The sequence below is a fragment of the Parus major genome, chromosome 4 (assembly GCF_001522545.3).
Source record: "Parus major isolate Abel chromosome 4, Parus_major1.1, whole genome shotgun sequence".
Taxonomy (NCBI): domain Eukaryota; kingdom Metazoa; phylum Chordata; class Aves; order Passeriformes; family Paridae; genus Parus; species Parus major.
This window is the reverse complement of record NC_031771.1, coordinates 19,909,934-19,928,784: the sequence shown is the minus strand read 5'-3', so window position 1 is coordinate 19,928,784 and position 18,851 is coordinate 19,909,934. Positions and strand designations below refer to the sequence as shown.

At 43.1% G+C, this 18,851-nt stretch overlaps 2 protein-coding genes across 7 annotated transcripts in view; both read left to right on the top strand.

Moving 5' to 3' along the window:
* Nucleotides 1–3,604, top strand: part of LOC107202990 (alcohol dehydrogenase 1-like) — a 7,924-nt gene extending 4,320 nt beyond the window's left edge. For 2 of the 6 annotated variants that reach the window (XM_015624159.3, XM_015624160.3), the window contains exons 3-9: nucleotides 212–353; nucleotides 445–532; nucleotides 645–864; nucleotides 998–1,258; nucleotides 1,551–1,686; nucleotides 2,001–2,139; nucleotides 2,552–3,604. In XM_015624159.3, the coding sequence (XP_015479645.1) occupies nucleotides 212–353; nucleotides 445–532; nucleotides 645–864; nucleotides 998–1,258; nucleotides 1,551–1,686; nucleotides 2,001–2,139; nucleotides 2,552–2,576 (1,011 nt within the window). In that variant the 3' untranslated portion in view covers nucleotides 2,577–3,604. The remainder of the gene's footprint in view (nucleotides 1–211; nucleotides 354–444; nucleotides 533–644; nucleotides 865–997; nucleotides 1,259–1,550; nucleotides 1,687–2,000; nucleotides 2,140–2,551) is intronic. The other 4 variants (XM_015624156.3, XM_015624157.3, XM_015624161.3 and 1 more) reach the window with 3 other exon arrangements.
* A 3,965-nt stretch (nucleotides 3,605–7,569) lies between these two features.
* Nucleotides 7,570–17,026, top strand: LOC107202992 (alcohol dehydrogenase class-3). Its single transcript, XM_015624163.2, has 9 exons — nucleotides 7,570–7,664; nucleotides 10,327–10,428; nucleotides 11,336–11,477; nucleotides 12,036–12,123; nucleotides 12,906–13,125; nucleotides 13,641–13,901; nucleotides 14,671–14,806; nucleotides 15,642–15,780; nucleotides 16,730–17,026. The coding sequence occupies exons 1-9, from the start codon at nucleotides 7,653–7,655 to the stop codon at nucleotides 16,752–16,754; spliced, it is 1,125 nt and encodes a 374-aa protein (XP_015479649.1). The 5' UTR covers nucleotides 7,570–7,652; the 3' UTR covers nucleotides 16,755–17,026.
* Nucleotides 17,027–18,851: the final 1,825 nt, after the last annotated feature.

Sequence of the window (18,851 nt, the reverse complement as noted above, 5' to 3'; positions counted from 1 at the left end):
TATCTCACAGCAAGAAATAAGTAAGTTTTCTAGTAATTTTTTTAGTTACTGCTTTAAAACCAAGACAAAGGGAAAAACCCAGCCCAGGCTCAGTGTTCTGCCATTGAGTGCCAGCACTGACTGAGGGGGCATCATAACACCCCTGAGAAAATTGCTTCCAAAAACTGAGTAAGGCAGAGGCCAGGTCATCTACTTTCTCCTCTCTAAATAGCTTGTGGCCACAGGCATCTGTCAGACAGATGATCACCTTCTGCAAGGCTGCTTTCCCAGTGCAGAATTCCCAGTTATACCTGGCCATGAAGGAGCTGGAATTGTGGAAAGTGTTGGGGAAGGAGTGACCTCTATGAAACCAGGTAACTCACACTCATAAATCAACTCAAAAATCAACTCTCACACAGGCAGCATCCTCAGAGCCACCTAACAGGGGGTATTGTTTTCTTCCAGGTGATAAAGTCATGCCACTTTGCATCCCTCAGTGTGGGGAATGCAGCTTCTGCCGGAATCCTGACTCCAACTACTGCCAGAAGTCCCAGTGAGTTTGCTTTGCTTTCCCCTACACCTACACGGGGTTGACTTTGTGACAAGTCTGACAACCCCATCAGTGCTTTAGTCAATCAAATAGAAATATTTGCATCTCCCCACAGTTTCTCTGAAACACAAAGTCTACTGCCGGACAAGACCAGCCGCTTCTCTTGCAAAGGGAAGCAGATCCACCACTTCCTGTGGATCAGCACCTTTGCCGAATACACCGTGGTCCCAGAGTACGCCGTTGCCAAGGTCGATGCTGCGGCACCTCTGGACAAAGTCTGCTTGTTTGGCTGTGGGTTTTCAACTGGCTATGGGGCTGCCATCAACACAGCCAAGGTTGGTAGTTAGGGGTGTTTAGCACACCATGGCCACCCTCACAACCTCATCAATCCTGTGCAAATGAAACCTCCCCTGCTTCCTCCTCCTCCTCCTCTTCCTGCTGGAGACTCACAGGGTCCCATCTGTGCAGGTAAAACCAGGCTCCACCTGTGCCATCTTTGGCCTCGGAGGAGTTGGCCTCTCCGTCGTCATGGGCTGCAAGGCAGCTGGAGCTTCCCGCATCATTGCCGTGGACATCAACAACGACAAGTTCGCCAAGGCCAAGGAGCTGGGAGCCACCGACTGCATCAACCCCCAAGACTTGAGGAAGCCCGTCCAGGAGGTGCTCACCGAGATGACCGGGCAGGGCGTGGACTACTCCTTTGAGGCCATCGGGCGTGCAGACACCATGGTAGGTGGTGCTTCAGCACCTTTCCTCCCTCCCAGATCATCACAGGATCCTCTCAGGGCAAAATTCACCCCCAAGGGAAGGTCCTCACCTGCTGCCTGCAATGCAGGAGGCACAATGGCCGTCTGCTGCCTTGGGGATGAAACAGCGTACAAATCTTAAAAGAGGCCACAAGCCCTCCAGCTCTGCTCCACAAGGGGGGATGTGTGTTCACATTATCTGGGAGGAGCAGGAAAGAACACTCCCCTGACCAGCTCTTCAGGGCTTTCTCTAATTCTCCTGCCTGTCCCATCAGATTGCTGCCTTGGCTTCCTGCAATATGAACACCGGTGTCTGTGTGATGATTGGGGAACTGGATTCTGGTTCAAAAATTTCCATTGATCCCATGCTTTTGCTGACTGGGCGTACCTGGAAAGGCACTGTGCTTGGAGGTATAAGACTTAACTATACAGTCTAAATATTTCAGCTTTTCCTTTCCCGGCAGTTGACAAGTCACGGTAAGGAGGGTTTTCAAGTAGAAGACAACTAAAGAGGAGCATGCATTGCCTGCATTACCTATTAGCATTATACATGCAAATAGTCCTCTGCTTGTTTCACACAGAAACCCCTCATCCTAAAGAACAGAAAATCTCTCACAAGACTGTGGCACCAGCATTGGTTTCTCAGTCTGACCCTCACAGTAACACTACCCTACCAAAACACCCTTTCTCCCTTTAGTTATGCAGCTGCTTTCTCCTGTTTCTAGGCTGGAAGTTGAGGGACTGTGTCCCCAAATTAGTTTCCAGCTATTTGGAGAAGAAATTCAATTCAGACTTGCTGATCACACACACGCTGCCATTCGCTCAAGTGAACGAGGGATTTGAGTTGCTACGTGCCGGAAAAAGGTGAGACCCTGACCAGCAGGAGCGAGGTACAGCAAACCTCAACACCTCCTCCTAGAATTCCAGCAGGCAGAGCAGGCAACACTGGCTTCCCAAAGAGCACCTGAGCCTTTGGAGGAAGCAGGGCCTCCCAGCTGAGTGGTGCCAAGAGCTGCCATAGCGCAGAGGGAAGAGCCCATGTGCAGCACAGGGAACCCTCCTGCTCATGGCTCAGCTCAGCACAGATCCTGTGGCCTTATTCCCCAAGGGCTCCCCTCAGCAGGGATTTGAAGGCTGCCCCGCTGCTGCACGTCTCATGCAGCTCAGTCAGGAAGAGGCTGGATGACAAAGAAGGGGCCAGACCCCAGGCACACCTGCCTGCCCCACTGCCTCCTCCTGAGCTGCAGCAAACCTTCCCTTCCCTTCCACTTTTCAGTATCCGCACTGTCCTGCTCTTCTGAAGGACACAGCCAAGGAAGCCGAGCAGAGGGACCAGCACAGCAGATGTTCTCCTGGCCCTGGCACCTTCTCAAGCAGCACCTCCTGGTGGGGCACAAGGAGAAGAGAATGAGGAATTCACCTGTGCTGGTGCCACTGCTGCTTCTGCTATGCCTGGACAGGACAAAGAAGGATGTCTCTCCCAAGAAATTGCTTTTACGAATAAAGGGTTTCTTGTCAAACTCATCCCAGGCACTGCATTCAATCAAAAGTGTTTCCAGACGACAGGAGGAGCTCCCTTTCACCTTGAGGGCTCTTCCTGTACATCCTTAGTCTCAGCAGTGTGCAACAGCCTTTGCCCCTTCTCTGCTGCTGCCTCCCACCTTCATTTGCCTCAGTGAGGTGTGCCCTTTTCTCTCTGCCCCCATCTCAGCTAGGTGATTGCTGCACCTTCCAGCAAACCCAGCAGAGAAACAACCCCCACTGCAGGTGCTCTAAAGCATATTATATAAAGCAGTAGATAACTTTCTTATTATGACATAACACTCATACAGCATTCATGGATCTAGTTTCACTTTAGCAAATGCTCTTGTACTTTTAATATATTTTCTGCACCAAGTCCCACAGTATATTATAGTACAACTCTGAAAAATCTTCCCCAAAAAACAGGATTGTCACTCTAGAATGGTCATTCTGCTAAATGGATCTTTCTTTCACTGCTGAGCATTGGACCCTTAGCACTATCATGTCTTTTGACCTCTTTTGTGCAATACTTATCACATCCCACAGCCCTTTGAACTTCTGGAAATCCCTTAGCACAATCAGCAATTACACGGAATATCATGAACACACAAATGAGTTATCAAAGGTAAAAAAATACCTTCCTGTCTGCCAATTTTAGTAACTTCTGCACATATCACTCTGCCATGACAAAAAAGTTAGCTATGATTCTCTCTCAACTACTTTTTAAACATAAGACAATAAGAGTGCTGGTAATGAGTTAACACTATTATAATTCAATAAATGTTAATAAATTGAGTTCTAGCACTTCCTTATTGAGAAAGCTCCAAGTTCCTTCCAATAAACAATGTTTCCCTAACACTGCACATGCAACTGCACAGTCTTAATTTAATCAAACTTAATCAATGTAATCAATTTGCCAAGTATCTGTCTAACAAATATAAACACACAAATAAATCTGTGCAGGACTGGGACAAGACATAATACTCCTTTTTGGAAAAAAATCTAAACTTAGATTTAGATTTAGAAAACAAGTTCGATCACTATAAAAAAACCTCTGCCTAAAGTAAATTGTAACTTGCACTTTACCAGTTCTTTAGAACTGCTGATAGGTGAAAAATTGTGTAAGCCCTTCTGAGTGCTGAGCTCCCTTCTACCGCAGGGCCACCTGGTGGTCACCGGTCCCTGCTCTCCGGGCATGCTGCTTTGCATCTCGGAGATCCTCCTGCCCCTTTAACAACAACCACTAACTGAGCAGCACTTCAAATTTTAGCAGATAATTAGTGAGCTCCTCAAATTCTGCTTGATTACTAAAACATCACTTGTTTCACAGCTGGCCAAATAATTACATTTGGAAGAAAAAAAATTCATAGAAAACAGAAGAAAACTATGCCAAGTGCAAAGAAGGAGGTGACAGCACTACTCTTTCCCCACTTTCATCTTTCAAATTTCCCTTGCATAGTTAAATACTAACATATTAAAATCAGCACATATATGATCAACTTTTTGAGTTTTATTTGGGTTTCAATGAATGCAGAGAATATTTAATAGCAAAACTCCCCAAATTACTTATTTCCATATCTAAAATATTAAATTAATTAATAATATTAATATTATTTATATTAATTTCCGTATCTAAATATATTAAACAACATTCAGCATCCCAGCTTAATGTGTCTCTACTGCAAAACTGTCCTGGTCACTTTCATACTTGGGTATATCAGATTTGTTTTGAAAAGTTATTTTACTCTAGTATACTTCAGAATTATACTAGGATTAATTAGTAAAATTATTCCTAAAGCTTTTCCTTTGGAACCAATAATTATAATATTTATATTAATATTTATAAAAGCAGAATATTTCAATTATCTAATAATTATCCAAAGAAATACCAACCATCTTTGAGCATTTTTGGACATAGTCTCAGACTGCATCAGCGCAGGTTTAGGTTGGATTAGGAAGAATTTTTTCACAGAAGGAGTGATTAAACATTGGAATGGATTCCCCAGGAAAGTGGTGGAGTCACCATCCCTGGAGGTGTTTAATGAAACACTGGACGTGGCACTCAGTCCCATGGTCTGGTTAACGTGGTGGTGTTCAAAGGTTGAACTCAATGATCTCAGAGGTCTTTTCCAACTTAAATCATTCTGTGTTTATAAATTAAAACAATTCTGATTTTTAAAATGTTTCCATTTCTTAACCAGCTATACTTTATAAAATTAATTGATACTCACTTGAGGAATGACAAGGATTTTTAGCTTTTTAACCTTTTTATGCTGCACAAATATTATCCTCCAGTACTTCACAGGAAAATGTAGGAAACTTAAATCAGACTTCAAAAGGATGGTTTTGAAAGCAATGCCCCACAAAAAGAGAGTTATATTCAAGCATCTACTGCTGGAACTAGTGCACAGATTATCCCAGCTCTAACAGACCTGCTCTAATGAAATATTTCTATCAAAACTACTGGTTTTATTCAGAAAATTTATAGAATTACTAGAAGGAAAATTACCTGTGGGTCAATCTAGGACCATATCTGCTTGGGGAAAACAAACCAGGCAACATTTGTACTAATGCACTTCAGTTTTGCCTCTGGGTAGACTTGTCAGTCTGCTCCACCCTCCCTGTGCCTTGCCAATCTGTTCAGCCGTGTGTGAGGCTGCAGCCAGCAGTTCCAGTGCCAAAGCACCAGCTCCTCCTCCTGACTGAGGCACACAGCCACTTCTGCCACTGGCACTCAGACTGTCCCACGATAGGCACCCTGGAACATCTTCATTCAGCCATACACTGCCAGGCAAGCTTGCAAGTGATTTCTTGCCCCGTATCTTCTTGTGCTTCAGAGTTAAACTAAGGTACAGAAAAACCCTCACTGGAAAACTAATGCCTCTAGGGTAGGCAAAATAACAATTAAAAAAAAAAAAAAGAAAAAGAAAAAAATGTAATACAGATGCCTAATTGTTTTGGACTTTTCTCTCCATTTGGTACACAAAGCAGACCACATCCACCAAACAAGAACATGATGCCAGGTCTCCCTCCCACATGCCCAGAGTGCTTCCAAGTGCCGCTTTTTACCCAATCCAAATTATGTTCCTGATTAATACATAACACCTGATAGAACAACACCAAAACCAAACCAATGTAAAATCCAGAGCGGTAGTGAAAGTCCTCACCTACAGAACTTAAATACATAAAAACCTGAAACATGTGACAAGGCCTAGATAGTTCAGTCAAGAGCATGGAGTGGTAACTTGATTGGCTTGCACGGTGCTGAGAACAGAAAGAAAGCTGCAAAACCACTTATGATGTCCAGGGGCTTCCAAAAGTACTCAGCAACACTAGGGACAAGCATCATGAAACTGCAAGGGAAGGAAAGATGAAAAACTGAACAACTTCTTTCATCTCTGAAATCGGACAATGAGCACTAAAAAGGTCTGATTTATGTATCTGTCCCTTTGTCCACCAGAATCAGTGCCTACAATGTTCAGACTGTCAAAGATACCAAAAAAAGCAGAGCATCTGTGGAGTTTAGCTAAACATAATATGCTTGGAGGTTTTTTGGAAGTACTGGCAAACCAGGAAACTTGCAGGAGAGGTTGGCAGAGCTAAATTTAACCAAGGAAATGGACAAGGCCTGCATTGATTCCAACAAGCTATGTAACCTGTGTAGCACCCCCACTGGCCAAATTACCTTCCAGTCCCATGTCAGCTTTCATGAGCCTACAGATTTAGTTCCTCATTTGTTATTAAATGTTATCTTACTTTCATGTTATTTACTAAATGCCATAGTTGCTTATGTCCTGTTATTAATTTGCCATATGCTGGTGCTGTGGTCTATCTGTGGTATTTGCTAAGCTTTTGTTAGCATGTCACTGGAAATAAAAATTCCCTTTCTTATTGAGGGGGACTACAATTCCCCACGTACCATCACCTCTTGTGGAAAATCCCATCAGCTCATGGCAGAACTGTTCCTCTCATCTTACACAATCATGTCTGCAGACGTCACAAGAAGGTCTTCCTACCCTGCCTGTTGAAAAAAGCTTTTTCAGAAAATGAAACAGCACGAGCCAGTGAACGATCCCGTCTTGCATCGATAGTTCCTTTGCTTCAAAGGCTGCTGGATGGAATGTCAAGAAGCCCAGTCACAACTTCCATCCCACCGCAGAACCCTTCACCCATCCCGGCAGCGAGCTGCCTTCACCCAGCCTGAAGTCAAGTCTTCGCACTGCCACCCAATGAAGCCTCCACCGCTGCACTTTATGCAGTCAGGAACAGATTCAGGCACAAAGGACATGCTCTGCAGACACGGGCAGCTTCCCCCTACGTCCAGGTGAGACACAAGCACCTCCGAAGACTAAGCACCTCCAGAACTGGAGCCAGGGCGGGACTGCCCCGCATGGGGAAGGCAGGCACATCCAGGCTCCCTCAGGGAGCGGCGCAGAGGAGGCCGTGGCATCCCGTTAGCTGGGACGGATTCTGGGCAGCCCAGTGTCGGCAGCAACAGGCCCCTCAGCCAGAACAGCGGGCCCATTCCCTCCCAGGCACAGTAATCTCCATCTGCCGGCCGGACTAAAGGGCCGCGATGGAAAACGCTGTGCAGCCGTCAGCAGCCACAAACCCAGCCACACCGCAAGGCAACACTGCGGGACCCTCAGGACACACAGACCTGGGCCCGCACCGCGGCCTGCGGGAAGAAAAGCGCTACACGGGGCTTGTGCCGGACCCAGCGCACCCCTGCCTGCCGAGGGAGAGAGGCAGGACCCCGCTCCTTCGCCCGCCCCTGAGCGGGAGGCGGGGAGAGAGGCAGCCGAGAAGGAGGCGGGTTCCCCTTCCCCTTCCGCTGGCAGCCGTAGCCGTGCGCGATGGCGAGTGGGGTGAGCTTCTGCGTTCCGCGGCGGGAAGGTCGCCCGGGGGCGGACGGAGGGTTCCGCACCGGGCAGGATAAGGCGGGTGAGCCCTCCCTGCCCTGTCGGGGTCCGGAGGCTGCCCGGGGCCGCGGGCCGCGGTCGCCGTGGCCGCTCCCGCCCCGGCGCTGGCGAGAACCGGGGCGCGGGGGTTGTCCCGGGCGTCTCCGCGCTCCTGCCCCACGCGTGTGAGGCGGGCGGCGGAGTGGGTGCCTCTGCTTAGGCGTGGGAGGCTCCCGCTGTGAGTATTTGCAGGACTGGGAAGGAAAACACGCGTTTGTTCCCCGCCGGCTCTTGTACTCGACCCCCGTGCACGTCCTGCGGGTCTGAGGGCTGCTCTCCGGCCGCTCCTGGGTCGCGGCGGTGCGGGAAGCAGCAGAAGACCTTGAGCTTGCGTGGCTCCCCATGGCCTTCGGGGCAGCAAGCCTCTACCTGCTCACAAAGCCATCGCCTGGCACATTTGCTGCATTGCTTTAGGAACAGCGCAATAGCCCAGACCTTCTGCCAATATTTCTCTGAATTCTGCTCAGGCGGTCAGTGCCCGGGGCCCGAGCGGGCTTGGTGGCCGTGCTTGGCCGGACGCTGAAGCTGCTCCAGGCTGGCACTGGGTTTGGAGCAGCTTCTGTCACTGCCCAGAGCTCGCTTTCATCCCGACTGAGATAGATGATCGTGTGCATAGCCACAAGCAACCCAACAGCTGTGCTCCAGTGATAGAGGTGGTAATAGAGGAAATGAAGAACTGCTAGAAGTTGATGTTTTGGGTTTTATTTCCAGCTGTTGGCATCAAGATTTTCAGCAAAGCAACAGCAGAAAGCTATGAATAACAGGGCAGAAAAAGATGGGGCTTCCTTGATACCCACTCTGAATAGGCCAGGGACCTTTGTGGCTGTATGAACTGAATCAGAAATTACTATTTCAAAATGTGCTTCCAGATGTGTACTGTTAGTTTTAGATGATCAAAATTTATCCTGTAAGGATAAATTTTTTTCCTCCTCTCTGTCTTTAATTTTGTGTTTAACTAAACTTGTGGAAATCAAGTTTTAGGAATGTGCTGTCTCCCATGGAAGAACAAGTGATGACTTAATAAGGGGAGGATGAGGAGATGGATTGAAAACCAGTAAATGATTTACTGAATGATGGCTCCTCTTGCACTTTGTGCTTTGAATTTAGATTTTCTGGCAAAATCTTCGGTAGATTTAGAGATTATGACCGATGGCTCACACTGTGATTCCACAGTTAGTTACTGTGGCACATTCTGTGCATTTCTGTAATTATTTACCCTGGTATTAAAAAGCAGGATAAGATTTCATGGCTGCAGTTAGGGGTGTTTCTGTCTAATTTAGACCCCTGCTGGCTGTTGGAATAGGTACCTGTTTTCTGTTACAAACCTTTTTGTGTCTGTAGTACTTATCTTACCAAATTTAAGCCAAGGTAAGTATCTTAAGTTCTGCTATTACAGGTACAGTGAGGATTTTAACTGGCTCTGGCAAAACCTGGTACTGATTATTGTACAACAGAAACACTACAGAAAGGCATAGACTAGCCATTACTTTCTCCTGATCACAGGAAATCAGACCTTGCAAGTTCAAAAGGTGGTCTTGGTACTGCTATTTCTTCCAGCAAGTGAAATTTCAAAAAGGCTGAGTGACTGTATTTCTAACTTCCCCATAAGGTGCCAGATCAGGTTAGAAGAACCCATTGCTCTTTGGAGGTCTTGGGAATTTACATTAATCCTCTTTCTTACAAGCATTCCATGGGAACACTACAGCTATTTTGAACACACAAAACATCACATTCTTCTGTTGGTTTATATGTCTAATAGCAATGGCTTAGACCTTGTCATCTTCATGAAACTGACCTCTAAGGGTAATCCAGATGCTTATCCTGAAGCTGCTCTGGAGTGTATGGCTATAATCCCTGCTGATTTTCTCAGTCAGTTGTGTGTATGTATCTGTTAATAGAGTTTACAGATCCAGAAATCCTGCTCTTTCATCCAGGCTCTGCACTGTTGGGACTGAAAAGCTTCCCAGGATATTTAGGTATGCTTGCAGAGTAGGGTTTGTTGTGCTGAGAGCAGGGAATGAAGACTTGCTATCAGTGATCCCTGTAGCCACTGCAGAGGTGTTAGAGCCTTATAGCGAAGTCCCTCTGCATCACTGGGGGGCTCTCCCTGTCAGCTGCACACATGCATCTCCTTGCCAGAATCCTATGTGGAAACCATCCTGATCAGGAGCAGGAAATTCAAACACTGTGTTTAATGAACATATCTGGAATGAATGGCAGTCTTTGATTTTAAACCACCATTTTTATTATGCAAGCTTTCCATTCATGTTGCTCACTTCACTGCAGTGTGTCTCCCAAGCACTCCTGGGCTTATTATTCTGTTTTTTACTCAGTAAGAGAATGACATCCAAATTTCAGATCTTGGCTTACTCATTATTGTTTAGCTTCCTGAAAGCAAATGTGGGGCAATTAAACCTTTGTGATGAAATTATGAATTTCAGATCTGGGATTCTTTCCAAAAGCCAGTAGTGTTGCTTTTATTTTCTCACTTGGCTGAACAAGAATTATTTTAAATGAACCATACAACAGATGTCCTCTTTTTTTTTCTCTTGTTGTTCTTGTCTTTTAGGTTATTAAATGCAAGGCTGCTGTTGCCTGGGAGGCAGGTAAACCTCTCTCTATTGAGGAGGTGGAGGTTGCTCCACCAAAAGCTCATGAAGTTCGTATCAAGGTAATTACATCCATTCTTATCTATATGTTTTCTATTTTAGGAGGCTGAGTATTAAAGATGAATAGTTTGTTTGCCAGCAGAAATGTTGAATAGATATCATTAGGTCATTAGTATCTCAGCTGGCTTTACAGAGAAGAAAATTACAGTATTTAGATCTTTTATTTATGAAAAACACTTTTAATTTCTACTAGTCCTACTTCACAGTCTGGTCTGAGGATAATGGCTAATCTTGAGGATCAATTTCAGTTGTTACAGACTAAGTTCCCTCAAAATGTCTGAGCTAGGAACACTTTTATCTTCTTTGAAGGGCAGCAATTTGTCATTTGTGGCAGCTGTGTAACATGCTGGATTTTACTTCAGTCAGGCCATAAATTAATGGCTGCTGAGCTGGGATTAGTCTCTTAGATTCCTTATAACCAAGTTTCTGATTTCATCTGGAGTTTCCAGGAGCCTGTATCTACTGAAAAGTATGCATTAATGTGAAATTTATGTCTGTGGAAAGGATTTCTGCATGGTGCTGAAGACTTAAGCTGGATTTATGCAGTACTGAGTTCTGCATGATCCTTCTGGTAATTTTACCTCTGGGTCTTAACTTATTTCAAATCTGAGATGCTGAACTACATTGAGATGACATGATTTCTAGCTATAAGAAGAAACATGTCATCTTTTAGTCCTTTCAGTGTCACATTTTGGTTGATGGAAATTATAAAAATGTACTGTCAAGACTTTGCTTTTCCAAAGTAAGAAAAACTGACTTGCCAGGAATTGAAAGTATGTTTCCCATATCCCAAATGCTGCCAGAACTTTGACCTGGTAATTGTTCTGAATTTCTGACCAAAGGGAATAATTTAGATCTGTGCTGCTATTCTGTTCTTCAGGGTGTCTCAGATTATGTATTTCTTCACAGATAGTTGCTACTGCTGTCTGCCACACTGATGCCTATACTCTGAGTGGAGCTGATCCTGAAGGATGTTTCCCTGTGATCCTGGGACATGAAGGAGCAGGAATTGTAGAGAGTGTTGGGGAAGGGGTAACAAAAGTAAAGAAGGGTAAGAAAATACAAGTTTTCTGCCTTCCTTGAAAGCGTTACTTTATTTGAAGACCTGCTGTCAACATGGGCCATTGAAATGCCATATTGCAGGAGTTACATGGTATTTTATTCTGGGGTGTATGCCTGTGTAGATTTCTGTGGTCTGTAAAACACAACACTAATCTATTCAGTGAGCTCTTGATTTAAAGCTTGAAAGAGCCCAGAATAGGTTGGGGATTTATTATTTTTTTTAATTAAATTTTTTATCTGTTGGTTTAATTAAAAGGCTTAAAGTGTTTAGCCATGTTGTTCACTGTTGATTTGGGGTTGTTTTGTTTTACAGTAACATTGTTACTTATTCTGGAACAATGAATTTCGGGTGGGCTGTCTGCTCAGCCAGGATTTAAGTGGTTTATCTAGCACTCTGTAATACCACTGTATACCATACACAGCTTTTAGTACACAGAGTGAACTGAAGCACACAGAAAAACATAGAGAATCAAGTGACTTCATTATTTTTTTCCCAGAATGCCTTGCTTGACTAATTAACTAGACACAGGGTTGTTTTTTTTCTTAGGGGACACTGTTATCCCTCTATATATCCCTCAGTGTGGAGAGTGCAAGTTCTGTAAGAATCCTAAAACAAACCTGTGCCAGAAGATCAGGTCTGTATGACTTTGACACATAATGTAGTATTTGTTCAATGTATACCTGCTGTAGTTAGCAAAAGTAATTGACAGGAGTTTTCTTTGAAGAATCAATCTGTTGATGCCTCGTTTAATGACTTGGAAAGTAGGTGTTTCAGGAGTCACTTAAGCAATTTTTTTCCACTCTTCCTTAAAATTTCTATTCTTCCCTTAAATAAAACCGTTTCTTTCTTTTCATGTATGTGAAGGTGCAAACTCCTACCTTGTTTCCACTTATGTTGGAAAACATAAGTGCTCTGACTCCATATTTAATTCATACTTAAGGGAAGTGCTTCAGGGAATTTAGCTCTAAGCTTTCAAGTGGTACAGAATCATACAGACAGCTCTTTTTTTCCTTTCCACCTGCTTCCCAGATAAATTTGCAGCTCCTGTTCTGAAAAAAATTCTCCCAAACTCAAAAAAAAAGCCCCAGTGACATAACTGACAGGTGCTGTTCAAGGGGAGCGTACTGAAGGAGGCCAAGACAATGTGGTGCTGTTGTACAAGCAGTTAGCATTGGGAACTAACAAGGCCAACATGTGAATAAACTCCATTTTTATCAGTTTTTCCCTGGAGGAATTAACTGCATGAAGTTTTAGGAGTGTAGTATCTCACTTCTGTGAATTCCTAGGTTTATTGAAATGGTCAAAATATAAAGGTGCAAGTAAGCACCTGCCTCTCTGTGCTGTGTAGTGGATTCTGTATGGTGAGAATATTTGCTGCTTAAAACTCTGACTGCACTTTCCTGTCTTTGTCTCAAGAATTACTCAAGGGAAAGGAGTTATGCCTGATGGTACCAGCAGATTCACCTGCAAGGGAAAGCAGATTTACCACTTCATGGGGACCAGCACCTTCTCTGAGTACACTGTGGTGGCTGATATCTCTGTAGCCAAGATAGATGCTGCAGCACCTCTGGATAAAGTGTGCCTGCTGGGCTGTGGCATCTCCACGGGCTATGGGGCTGCTGTCAACACTGCTAAGGTAAAGGCTGGGCTTGTGGCACATGCACCTCAACGACTGCATTAGAACTGTAAATGTGAACTACCAAATCTGTGTTTCTTCTTCCTCTTCAACTGATGAAGTTTAGCTGAGAATTTCTAACTTTCCCATAAGATATCAGATCAGGTCAGAAGAACCCATTGCCCTTTGGAGGAAACTCAGGTGGAGTGTTCTGCATCTCTTTTGATTACAGCTATATATGAATTTCTTTTCTGGTACATATTCATCTTGCTGCAAGTCATTCTGATAGTCTGAAGCTCAGGGTGAGACAAGTAGTAGGTGAGTGGGCATGAGTCTTCAGGCAGAAGAAACAGCTTAGTACCTAAAGAGCTTTTTGCGTTAAATTTCTATATAGTTTCCCTTATCTATAAGATCTCATAGCCATATATATTTGCTTCCAATTTTTCCTTTATTATAGCCTCCTTAATCTGTACTTCCTCTTCTCCTGGAAGGATGAATTTGTTTCTGCTGCTCATGACTCCTTTCTTAACTCCCAGGTGGAGCCTGGCTCTACATGTGCCGTGTTCGGTTTGGGAGGAGTTGGGCTGGCGGTTATTATGGGCTGCAAAATAGCAGGAGCATCCCGGATCATTGGCATCGACATTAACAAGGATAAGTATGCCAAAGCCAAAGAGTTTGGAGCTACTGAGTGCATCAGCCCCCAAGACTCCAAGAAGCCCATCCAGGAGGTTCTGGTTGAGATGACTGATGGTGGTGTGGACTACTCATTTGAGTGCATCGGAAATGTTGGAGTCATGGTGAGTGCCTGACCAACAGGGGCGTGTACAGGGAGGGACCAGTTCAGCTAAACAGCAAGATCAGCTGCTTTCTTAACACAAAACGTGCCAGACTCACTAATTGATTTTTTTACTAGTAATGATAACTGCTATGACTAAAAAAGACAATTTACACTCAATTCTAATTATGTAATGAAAGCAGCTGCTACTTCTTGGGTTAAAAATGGCACTTAAAAATGTTTTTTTCTTAATCAGACTTTTTTGAGATTCTGAGTTTCTCTGTGCTGACAGCTGAAATTAACAAAACTCACATAAAGTATATTTTGGAATGAACAGAAAAATCTCAGAGATCACTCAGCATTTCCTTAATTTCTCAAGTAATTAATTTCACCTTTGGAAATGCAGAAGTATTATTAAAAATAAGGCTAGATTTTCAGGAATTACAGTAGCATTCCTAACTGTTGGTAATACGGTCTGTGATTACAGTTTATCCCAACTCTCAGTGGGAATTCAGACTGACTTCTTTAAAGGCTAGATAGGATATGAAAAGAGAAAAGTGACAGTAACAGTATAAGGGAATTTGACAGTATAACAGTATAAGGGAATCTGAACCTTTTAACAGTATAAGAGAATCTGAACCAATGGAAAATATAAAGTAATTTTCAGTGTATTTCTTGTTCCTTAAATGCTGATGTGGTGATTCATTAATTGGGGGAAATGAAGCGCTACCAGTCCAGGCACCGTAAATCTTAGCAATAAACACTCTGCTTTGTCCTGTCTGTCCATGAAGAGGGCTGCCTTGGAAGCCTGCCACAAAGGCTGGGGAGTCAGTGTGATAGTTGGAGTGGCTGCTGCTGGCCAGGAGATCTCCACACGGCCATTCCAGCTAGTAACTGGGCGGACATGGAAAGGGACTGCATTCGGAGGTAACTCTCTTGCTGGATAAAAATAATTTACTCTGGGCTGTAGCTGGGAAGAACATACCCCCTTGGTTTTGCTTCTGCAAGAAATGTACTATTGACAGGCTATTCATAAATGTTGTGCTGGCTTTTAAGATAAAAACTTTTAAAATCTGTTACTCCTACAGACAGGGTAGAGATTAAGGCAATGGTATGACAAATTTTGAAGAGAGAAGGTATCTATATGCTCCTCAGTACTAAAGGAGTGGGATAGGGAGACTGCTTTATCACCAAGTAGATGTTTGATTCAGTTTGGTGAGATGGGAACTCACATCTATGTTTGTGTTGCTTAAGCACTAGTAAATTGTGGGGCCAACGTGACAATATGCCAGAAAGATGTTTAAAATATAAAGGGAACAAGAGATTGATACACCTTTTCATCTGTCAACTCAAAACCAGATTGAGTTATTTTTCTGTGAAATTCAGTAATTGCTGAAGTTGATGGAAGTATTCAGACTTTGAATTATTACACTCCTCTTTGTCCAAGCAATACAAAACTTACTGGGTTGGGTTATAAAGATATGTAGGGGGCCTGATAGACCTGCCTTGTGTATACTTTCCTAGGTGAGGGTTGCTGTCAATATTGAATGCTGAAACAGCTAGTGAGAGATTTTCCATCAACACTTGCGTGTGTTTGCATAATCTGTGCTTTTGCCAGACCTCTGTGGGAGGGACAAACATTTCACTTGTCTCTGTTCCTTTTGATATTGATCATACATGTGCCTGTGTAAGGGCTATGTTTTCAATTTTCTGAGATGAGTGGAAAAAGGAAAAAAAACAAGGAATGTTTTGCTTCTTTCAGGCTGGAAGAGTGTAGACAGTGTACCAAGACTGGTGACTGAATACATGTCCAAAAAGATCAAGGTTGATGAATTTGTGACTCACACGCTGCCTTTTGACAAAATTAATGAGGCTTTTGAGCTGATGCATTCAGGAAAAAGGTAATGTTCACAATATTGAAAGGTACACAAGACACTTCTTGCTCAGACACTGTCAAAGTACAGGTTCCCTGCACACTATCATGTTTTAAACAGGGAAGCTAAAGGGTTACATATACCACATGCATTGATTCTGGTATAAATACACTCTTCTGAGCTTCCAGGCATGTGCCAAAACACAGGCACACAGTAAAAAGCAAGCAACAGTGTACAAGACTAATACACACAGATGTAAAGCTGATCAAGGGGACAGGTCAGTCTCAAGCTTTCACCATTGCTAAAACATTCTTCCTTATAAAAAGGATTGTAAAGAGACTGAAGATTACATTCAGTAATATTTAGGTTCCTCTGCAGATTCCAGAAACCAGCATGGTCTTTGTATTTGATCTCAATCTCAGTCTATCTATTGTGTATAACTTTAGAAAAAGTACTAGCTTTATCTGCTCTATGTGCTTTAGCTCATATGGGTTCTGTTTTGGATAAATCAGTTGACTGTATTTGTTACAATTGAAAACACTGAATTTTTGCAAATTTTATCCAGCAGTTGATCCCTGTCCCAGTTATAAATGTCAGTATCATTTCAATGCTTTACTCATACATGAGTAAGTCCTAGGAAACTAATAATGAAAGCTGCCTAACATTTTCCAAACAGACAAAAGGGAGAATGCCTGTAAATATTACTGCTCCTGATCAATCTTGGCTAGCTACTGAAAGCTGACACCTAGTTTGAAAAAGCATTCATTTGGAGTTAATTTTACTGGAGGAGAAAGAAAAAAAAAAAACCTCTGAAGATAACAAGCATTATCCTGGAATTTTTGTAAATATTATAGGCATAAGCATGACTTCGTTCTTATAAAACACAAAAGATAAAATGTGTCTCAGCAATGAAAGGGAGGGGACAGATGGGGAGAAAATTGACTTTTGGTAATTTTTTTTTCTTTTTTATTTTAAGCATTCGAACTGTCCTAAAATTTTAGAGCCAAATGTGGACCTTCTAATTGGCCAGCGTCATGCCAACTACCTTTTATAATGGAATTTTTGATAGAATCAAGCAACTGAAAACTCACTGGGAGTAGGAAGACCATGTATTTTAGGGTGAGCATTCTGGGTATTAAATAATAAAAAATTGTTAACCACTGAATAGCATTACAGAATTAGTCCTGATCATGGGACTTCTGTTTCTGTACTCATTCTTTAATTTCAATAGTGGCTAACTCAATCTACTTAATAAAAGCTTATTTCTAAAACCCAGTGTTGGAATTATTTAGCATTAAGAGTGACTGTGATTGCTGCGTCTTACTTGTTTTCCTCTAGTGGTGTTACAGTGAGTATATGACAGAAGAAGAGTGTTCTGCAGAGTCTACAGCAAATGTGGGATTCACTGCACGAGGCACAGCTAAGCACAGGGCTGAGAAGCAGCATGCATTTGCTGCGACTGTGCTGAGAGGCCAGAACTCGACAAGTTTCTGAGGCTATTCTAGGACTACAGTGGATTGTAGCATCCAGCTCAATCTTGAAGCCAAATGTAGAGCAGAGAGTTTGGTGTCCAGTGATACCCATGTTCACTGGGGTGGTTCATGTTCTGCCTTATTTTTCATTGGTCTCTGGCAGGCCTCTTGTAGAGATCATGGCACAAACTCCTCTAGTCACTTGCTCTAAAAAGCCTCCGAGGCTTTAGTAGGACAGTTGTCCCATTTCCTTAACTTTGAAAAAATTTTGCAGCCAACACTACAAAAACAAACACCATGGGATTGTTACCTCTAGTCAGAAACCTGATCATGCCATTGAAGCAGAAAATACTACTATTAGAGCAAGTCTGCTCTTGAGGGTTGCAGGGGAACAGGAAAGAGCATCGTGTGAGGATGGCTTCAGGATTTTCTGGGATTTTTTTGCTGGAGGGCAAGGGGTTAAGTCTCCATTTTGGAGTTGCAGGTTTTCTTAGCTCAGGGTGAAGTGACCTGACTGGATAACAGGTTTTTTTGTATTGAAACCTGGAATCAGTGCCTCACATCCAAAAAACCACAGAGAAATAGCAGAAAACAGACTGCAAAGCACAGGCAGAAAGCCCAGCCAGTTAAAAAAAAAGTTAGATACATAGAAACTCAGTGTTTTTCAGTCAACCAAGGCCACTGATTAAATAAGAAGTTTCATGTTTTAAAGAACCCTTGTCAAAACAACTTCTAACATAGAACACTGAATGCAAACAGTAATCTTATGAGAAAAAAAAATCCTTCTCACCAGTTACTCCAAGTCACTGCTATACAACTGGAACAATTACAACTTTTCCATCTCTCATTAAAAAATATCCCCATGAGCATTCTGAAAATAGTTGAGGTACTGCATTTCTACTTCATTTCAGACAGTAAAGAATATGTTGTAAGAATTAAATTTTGAGCATCAAGAGGAAATAAAAACTGAATTTGTATCAAGAAAGTGAGCCCTTTAGCCCAGCAATGACCTGATTCTCAGTACCCTGTAGCTCCAGGAAGGCTGGCTGAACATCAGAAAATCCAGTAGAAAACTTGCTGTTAATCTGTTCCTGTGAGAGTACTCCACAATTACAAGATGAGATTGATACAATAGTAGCTAACCTGGCAAACCACCCCCCAGCTGGATCTAACAGATTTAAGTTATGTACACTGGAACAGCTGTTTCTCTGTGCTGCACAGACTAGAGCAAGACCACACAATCTTGTCTGCATTACATTATTACTTCAGAGAATCTGCATCTCAGAGTGTTTGTGGGAAGCCAGTCTGTGACACCATCAACAAAGAAATGTAATGGTATCAAAGCACTTGGGTTAAAGACTTGCAGCTTCTTCCCAGCCTGAAGAGTTGATGTCCCAGACACTACTTTGTCCTGCAAAGCTTTTGACTGAATGGAACAGGGTGAAATAGGGTTTTTTTGAAGTATTTCAGCAAAGGGACTCAAAAGCTTCTACCCCATTTTTGGCAGTCAAGGTACTGTATTGAACTGCACCATCCTGACAATGGTTAAGAACTTCAGTGGACAAAAATTTCCACCAAATCATTATGCATGAAATGTGCATGTACTCTGCTGGCTGTCATGTAAAA

Excerpts from the sequence above, each read along its gene's own strand:
- LOC107202992 (XM_015624163.2), top strand. Across the intron at positions 11,478-12,035 it reads GGTAACAAAAGTAAAGAAGG|GGGACACTGTTATCCCTCTA; the intron begins GTAAGAAAATAC and ends TTTTTTTCTTAG. Across the intron at positions 12,124-12,905 it reads AACCTGTGCCAGAAGATCAG|AATTACTCAAGGGAAAGGAG; the intron begins GTCTGTATGACT and ends CTTTGTCTCAAG.